Raw genomic sequence first — 8245 nt, 5'->3', positions numbered from 1 at the left:
CCCCCCCCCCCCCCCCCCCCTCTACTTTAAAATATTTCCACTCTCCTTTATTCAAAATGATTCTAGATTTCAGTCTAGGGATTGGGTGAGTTATTTAGCCAATGGAAAAAAAAAAGAAAATTAAAAATGAAGATCCCCTCTTTCAAGTTTTAAGTATCAGTCCATCTCCAAGATCATGTAAATCCCTAATTACTCTATATAACACCTTGCATTTCATTTTTTTCTTTTCATGACAGAATTTTAGGTTTGAATGGATTGAACATCTTCCCAGATTTCAAAATATCCTGACCTCTATAGAAGCATTCCTAAGCAACAGTAAAGAGAATGGAAACTAAAATAAAGCACTGGAGTGAACAGTGATCAAACCTCTTCGAGTTAAATCCAAACTGGCCCCACCTATACAGACCACAAAACCACTGCTACCAAGACAGTACAAACCTATGATATTCCAATTCTTCATATTCCTCAATTACCCATGTTGGACACTTATCTGACACCTCAAAGTGGACATGAGTATGAGGTATTGACCCTCAATAAGGAAAAACTTGGAAAAAATTTTAACACAATTGTGTTAGACACACACTCATGTCTGACAACTTACTCCCAAGTCCAACCAACAAGGAGTCAAGTACTATTATACTAGACTTACTCAGCTATGGTACATGGTGGACCTTATTCAGTTCTATTACGTCCTTCCCCCCTACCCCCCAGTTCTCATAAATGAACGCACACATGCAAGGAGACACACAAATAAGACAATCATGCACATGCACTTCTTGACATGTGTAGAGAGTCATGGACAAGGCAAAGTAGATACTAAGTTACAAATGATCACACAGAAGTTGCTTGCTATAAAAATTGCTTCAAAATAATTATGGCAAATTGTGCTGCTTACTTGTAGGATTTTACCCAGAAACACACCACTTCACTACATTTTTCCAAAGGACAATCTCATCCTTATTTGTAAATTATGTGAGACAATATATTACATCAGCTTGCACATACACATCCCTTTTTTATTGGAGAAAGAGGATTTGAACCCACTCTTTGCGCAAGAAAATACATTCACATACCATTGAGTTAAATATTAAAGTGCAAGTTTTGAAATGGAGTATTGAGATTTTCCTTTTTTATTTCTCTCTGATTTTCTACCCTTACTACCTCTATTTCTCCCCCAATTCCATTTGTTAGTCCCATATTTCTATATCTATCCCTATTTTTCTCTTTGATTCCTATTCCCTATATCTTTTCCCCTCTTTATTCAACATAATGACTTTTTTATAAATGTGGTCCTGAAGCATACTTATAAGCAACAGATATGCAATTTGCCTCTAAAACTAAACATAACTTTTGGTGATTAAAATTTGACAACATTCACCAGTAAATTTCAAATGTTAAGCATAAAACACAGTTTTAAAATTTGGATGGTATTACCACTAAAGTAAAATGCATACACACTAAAGTATTTCAACATGAACAAAAATACCTGTCATATTCAATATTTTCTGTGGGAGATACAGTTAAATTATTTGCACTTTCCAAAGCCAGCAGGTAAGCTATGCCAACCTGTCAAACATAAATTAACTACATGGTAAGCAGAAAAGAGGAAATTCACTTAGAAAAAAAGCATGCCTCAGGTTGGCCTTAAAGTTTTAGAAAATAACTATGAAACAAGACAATTACTGATAAAAGTTACATATATTGGCCTGAAACTATAATTACAATTTAATTTAATCCCTGAGTTTTCAAGAAAAATGCTATATGAATGGTGCAGATCAATTCCTAAGAAACATTGAATGCTACACTTCCTCTGCCTATGTTTTCTTTGCAGACTCCCAAAACGAAAGTTACCAACAATTAAGGTACTAGATTTATTGATTTTTACTTTGATTATTAAAGATAAACAAACACAAGCACTAAACACCATAGTTTCAATGATATGTAATGAATTTCGTGGTAAAAATTAAAAAATAAAAAATGCAATATATCTCTTCCTAAGACTTCCCACCAAGTTAAGCAAGACATGGAGAATGGTACCTCTCTTGCCTGGTTAAAAAATTCCAATAGCCTCAGATTTCACCAAAACAGATATACTCTTTTCAAAAGACGGCTTGAGCATATATAGCCTATTTTCTAATGAAAAGTTAGTTCTCATCCTCCCAAGGTTGAGAAGGTACAGCTTGAATCAGTTTCCTCCTTATGAAAACATACTGAGCCTATCTTTCTCTGCCAATATTTGGACCTCTTCTGTTTCATCTTCACTAATCCTTTGAAAGCCAGAGGCATCTATCAGCACATAAAAATTTCTCTAAAATTAATATATTGTGAAATTCAGAAATTTGTGCAACTTTAAGATGGCTGAAACTCAATCACAACCTCTATCTACTCCTATTTTGAGAACGGTACATATTGTCATTTCTGGGTGATTCATCCGCTTCCTCTTCTTCCTTTTGTTTCGAGTTTTCTTATCTTGTTACCTTTTAATACGTTATATGCAAATGGAAGAAGTTTTGCAGAACTAAGGCTCCTTCTTCATAGAACATTCATACCTTAAGGAATGGTTTCAGGATTGTCTTTTTCTTTTTTTTTCTCTCTTACTTGATAGTGGTCTTTATCAAGTTATGCCTAATTTCTTTGCACAAACCAGAGCCATTTTGAATTTATTTATTTTGGAGTTAATCCGTGGGTATTCTGAGTAGGAAGGGAATATAATGAGAGAAAAATAGGATCTCTTTATAAGTGATCACCAAATATCAACCTATTAATTCTTCTCAAAAATTCAGACTTTGAGTTTCTGCCACTCTTGAAAAATTTCAAGCCATATTTTCCCCATTTATGCAGTCTACCAAGAATTCTTTTAACCTATTTTGTAATGCCATCTAATGCTTCATCTTCTCCTAACTTTGCTGCTAAGCTGTAGCAGTCTGTATAAATCATGCTCTACTTAAACTGCCATTGCATAAAATAAGCTGACTTAGCTTACCAACTTAATTTGGACGTCATAAACATCAATTTCACATTCTAAATGAAGAAGGCAAGAAAAAGGATGGACTTGTGGGTGCTGCCAGAAGAGAGTAGGAGTGCTGCTTATTCAACCTAGCAAGTAAGGAACCTATGTGGTTCCATCTGATGCTTCAAACTAATGAAGTTCTATAAAACATTGGTTAGTTTTGAGCTTTAACTCTATGTGGGTCAATAAGGATTAATCATGTCCAGGACAAATAAAAAACAGGATTAATTATACATGCCATATATATGGTGAGTAAGCATATTTTTCTAGTTTCTAATGCCTCAAACCATGCTGGTATTGGAATTTTATTGAGCTTATGTCTGTTTAATTGGATCAGGAGGGCAACTTTTAGCTTCCAATTATTTGTGTTCCCTATGTCTAGAATGAGATGAACTTAGTTTTGGGGCTTATTCACTAGTATTTCCAGGAAACATAATTTTTATTGTATCCTATAGTAGAAAACTGTTCCAACACTGGTCTATGCATCTGCAAATAACGTATAGAAAAGCATATTATGCGAAATTTTATCTCTGGGATAGATTTTCTTGGAGCAGTGAGCTGCTTCATCTCAAAGATGTGAGTGCATGAGCTTTTCTTTCCTTTACAACATAGTGTCACCTTAGCTGTCTATATGCTGTAATGAAGGCGAGAAAAAACATAAACATACAGCAGCTGAAGAGCTAAGGCCTGAACTGTCCAGACCCTCAGATCCACAGATGTAGCCAATGATTCCCTGCAAATATGAGTGGAATTTATTGAAAACCTGCATATTTTCAAAAATGATTAAATGTGAAAAAAACTAAGAAAAAGCATTTGCTTTCACAGTTTGTAAAAAGTTAGTTTCCTACTCAGCATTTTGACGGACATAGCCATCAGATTAGGAATCTGAAGATGATGATTGATAACCCAATACAAATAAAAACCAGTTTTCCTCAATCTCACAATGCATAAACTTGAAAAGGATGCTCAGGTCCTAAAGAAAGAAATGAGAAAAGAAACTTGGCTGTGATTATCTTTCATTAATAGATTTTGCATATTTTTCTAGACTGTGAACAGATTCCCTCTCATTATGATCTTCATTACGGGTTTTAGAATGTATTACAGCTTACCGTCGACTGATAATTTTATTTTCTTTCTGCGTGGTCATAATAATTTAGATAGTTTTTTACTTGCATGAAAATACAGGGAAATAACTCTTACCTGAGCAAGATGGTTCCCTCTGCTCTGTAACGCATACAAGGCTCCTATAGCATATCTGCCCCAGTAACATTCTTGTGGTGAAGGAGAAGATTTATCTACTTTAATCTCTTCACCCTTGCTAATCCTGTGTCTCGGCTGTTGGGTTTCATTAACTCTATAAAACCAGTGATGCCAAAGAATCAAGTTAAACATGGCATAGTTGTGTAATCATAATGCAAAAGATGTGACTCATCACAACAGATTAATCTTGTTTGAAGCAGAAAGAAGAAAGTCATACACACAGTATATGCAAATACCCTAGAAATAAGATGGTAGTACTATTGTATAGAGCATCCTATTTGAATTGTGTGATGTAATGATTCATCTTTAACAGCAGCCAGTGAATTTCCAATGTAATTAGTGATTTCCTATTTATAATAGTTGAAGATCCCTACCAATAACAGGCTTTTTAATGTAGAAGAGTATTAACCAAGAGGTAAGTGGCGGTAAGTGGAGGTTGAGTGGGGAAGGGTAGAAAGAAAGAAGAACGTAAACTCAATGGTTTGAGATGTATCACTTAGGCAACTCAATTTATAGATATTTGACATTGGCACACAAGTTATATCTAACTGCAAATACAGTCCATGGTTCATTTGAAAAATCTAGAAAGATGGCTATCATGTTTCACAAGCAATCCTCACAAAAGAAGGGCTAGCGATGGTTCTGTATTAACAAGCATATTTCTTCGTTTAACCAACAATGATTTAATGCCTGAGAGAGGAGAGGACAGTTTCCACTGACAAAAGAAGTAAAAGAAAACAAAAAATGCTGCAAATGAAATGAAAAATCACAAAATCCTTATTAGACTTGGAAATATAAAAGACTAATCAGATAAAAAAAATGAAAAAAGGACATTATTGAAGAGCAATGCATAAGGGAAGGAGGATTATCATAATCCTCATACCTGAACCTAACTTCTCCTTTAAACTGACCTGAACGTAATGCAACCTATACCAAGCATTCCAAAGTCCATTCAGCAGAAGATGAAATGAAAAAAATAACAATAGCAGAATAGGAAAATGATTGCTCACATTCTGTTAAAATTTTTGAATTGTGGTTGCTTTTTCTTTTATACCCTCAAGCATTAAGAAAAAAGTCAAAGGCCTTCATGTGTGTGTGTGTGTGTGTGAGAGAGAGAGAGAGAGAGAGTATTATAATGCTATCCAAGAACAACTCATTTTGCGATGTACATAGTAATGGTACTCAAGTCAGGGATTAGAACATCCTTAGATTGATCAGTCAAATTCATTACCTTTGCACTATACAATAGCCTTTTAACTTCTCATTTTATGATACAATAGCAATGGTTCAGCTGCCTACGTAGTTACCACTCTTTCAGAGGACAATATCTTGTTTACTTATCAAGAGAAGAGGAAAAAAAAAACAGAGAGAGGGAGAGGGAGAGAGAACATCTTGCTAATATGATCTGAAGTACACACCAGGCAGCAGTCTGTCTCGCTACAACACGCGTGAAAAAGACTGCTGCCAGACACATGATGATATACTAGGTATCAAGCGCATTACACAAGCCAAATGACATTTTAAAACTGCTGAAGGAAAAAACTCAGGTGAAAGCTCACGTCCTAAACAACCTCTTAGTTTTAAATTTCTTTCATGAAATGCAGGGATAGGCCAAAAAAGCTCCTTCAGAAGAGAAAGATACTTGGCAACAGCTCAGTAAATCTGCTTTTTTTAGCAACACTTACAACTACTTTGCAGAGTAACCTAGTTCGCACTACCCCTCCTTCTACTAAATATACAATGGGAAATCTTATAAGATCTTTAAACCTCAAGGTAGGTCCAAGCAATTGAAATTCAAATTATAAAGATAGACATTCTGGAACATAAATTTTATGATTATATTAAAGACAACCTCAAGGCATCAAAATGTTCACAGGGCAACTAGATGGTGTTCAAAAATTGAGTTCACTGTCTTCTATAAACTTATTCAATGAAGAGAAAAAACTACTAGCAACAAGCATGCTTGTGCAGTGTTTCACGTATGCAAATTTGATTTATTCCACCTACTTTATTTGCACGCAATTTGTAAGAATTCTAAAAGATTGGTGAGAAGCAGGCAGGTAACAATCTGGAACAAAACAAGCAGATTCAGCCACCGCAAGACCAATGTACAACAGCACAAACTTATATTAATTTTATTGTCTGAGATCAGGAAGTTTTGTAAAAAATGTTAAGATTCGAGCATAAATGACCACAAAACTTCCAGAAATCTAATCACTGTTCTGAAAAACCTACAAGATAAAAACTCTATCTTAACCTCACCTGAGTGTTGCCAGAAGGTACAAATCCCAGCAGTATCCCCTTATTAATTGTCATAGCAGAAACAATTCCACCCTGTAAGCATTAGAAAACAGAAAGTGGTCAGCAATAAACAAAAAACAAATTTACATCACTGACATCATACATAACACAGAGCAAATACAGCTGCAATGTTCTAACCTGATGATCAATATGAGCTCCCAATGGACAAATCCGATAAGGAGAAACAACAACTCGAACATCCTCTGTACCTTTCCCAGCCATTTCAGATACTATCCCTCTAATTTTATCTAACTGCAATCCAGTGGCATCCGCAATTATTACATGAGCACAGTAGCCAATGCAAAGTGGGAAAATGTAAGAGAAAGAAACCCAAGATTTACTAAAATAAAAAATGCAGAGGCAATGGCAATCATCCAAAGACCCCCCCCCCTCCCCCCAACATCAGATTATTAAATCATTCTTAAATTAGTTTTATCAGAATTAAAGAGCCAAATCTATCCCCTTATTTTTGGCTTTGAAAAGAAATAATATCAACTGGAAGATACTGATTAAACAATGCCACAGACACTGATGTAAAAACGGAAATGACGCTGTATCGATGTAAATAGATCACAAGTAAAGACTAAAAACCCAGATAGATGCAGAAATATTAGCCAATTCAACCAAATTAAAAGAGAGAAAAGAGAAATGCAGTTAAAAATAGTAAGGCAATGGCCGTGGCTATGGATGAAGGAAGATTACTACCTCATCCTGAGTAGGCCAAGACATTGCAGCCATCTCCCAATATGTCCTAAGCTGTAGCCAACTCGAGGGCTGTGTTTATATACGGAAAGAGGAGTAAAGTGAAAGAAACAGGGAAGGAAGGAGGATGCGGTTGGTGAACCGGGAAAGTCGGTTCAAACGTCAAATGAGGTAAATGTCTTCCTCACAGTTATACAATGGTTGTTTAGTGGAGTTTCTTTGTTTTTTTTCTTTTTTTTTTCCAGAATTTTGAATTTGATTTTTTATTATCTGAATGGCTGCGTTTATTTAGATTTGCATTTTTATTAAAAATCAAATTTATTAATTTATAAATCTAAGAAATTAAGAGATAAATATCAATGTATAAATCTAAAAAAAAATTATCAATTTTAATATTTCGATGTACTTGAAAAATCATCTTGCCCCCTTTTTTGTTTTTTTTTTTCATTTTTCTGTATTTTTAATTTCTTTGTGTCTTTTATTTTCAGTAATTTTTATTACTTTTTGTATTTTCTATTTTTTTGTATTTTTTCATTTTCCTGCACGTTTAATCTCTTTGTAGTATTATTTCTGTATTTTCTTTTTTTTGTGTATTTTTTAATTAAAAATAAATTTAAAAAAACCTTAATTCCAAAATTTGCAAAATGTCTCCAAGAATGTAAAGTTGAAATTCTTCTTCTTAAAAATATTTAAGTGAATCTATAATGATAACAGTAAAAAATTTAAAATAAATATATATATATACATATATTTTTTTAACATATTATAATCTAATTCGTATTCTGTCAAATTAACAAACAAGAATTATTAAGTGGTAAATTAAAAATGTTAATGTTAAACAATTAATATTTTTAAAATTTTAATGCAAGGGTATGAACATAAGGATAACAATAAATATATTTAAAATTTGACTTTTTATATACTTGACTTAAATGTGTAAGAATAAAAGTAAAAGGTCATAGCATAATAATT

General features: G+C 33.8%; 1 protein-coding gene across 4 annotated transcripts in view; it reads right to left on the bottom strand.

Moving 5' to 3' along the window:
- LOC18589436 (galacturonokinase) overlaps positions 1 to 7492 on the bottom strand; it is a 13009-nt gene extending 5517 nt beyond the window's left edge. For 2 of the 4 annotated variants that reach the window (XM_007014407.2, XM_007014409.2), the window contains exons 1-7: positions 7277 to 7490; positions 6710 to 6823; positions 6533 to 6604; positions 5154 to 5197; positions 4211 to 4364; positions 3678 to 3743; positions 1487 to 1566 (exon numbers count right to left, since the gene is read on the bottom strand). In XM_007014407.2, coding sequence (XP_007014469.2) covers positions 1487 to 1566; positions 3678 to 3743; positions 4211 to 4364; positions 5154 to 5197; positions 6533 to 6604; positions 6710 to 6823; positions 7277 to 7309 — 563 coding nt within the window. In that variant the 5' untranslated portion in view covers positions 7310 to 7490. Of the gene's footprint in view, positions 1 to 1486; positions 1567 to 3677; positions 3774 to 4210; positions 4365 to 5153; positions 5198 to 6532; positions 6605 to 6709; positions 6824 to 7276 lie in introns of all 4 variants that reach the window. The other 2 variants (XM_007014408.2, XM_007014406.2) reach the window with 2 other exon arrangements.

This window comes from Theobroma cacao, chromosome 9, assembly GCF_000208745.1.
Source record: "Theobroma cacao cultivar B97-61/B2 chromosome 9, Criollo_cocoa_genome_V2, whole genome shotgun sequence".
Taxonomy (NCBI): domain Eukaryota; kingdom Viridiplantae; phylum Streptophyta; class Magnoliopsida; order Malvales; family Malvaceae; genus Theobroma; species Theobroma cacao.
The sequence above is the reverse complement of the archived record's forward strand: the minus strand, read 5'-3'. Positions and strand labels throughout refer to the sequence as shown.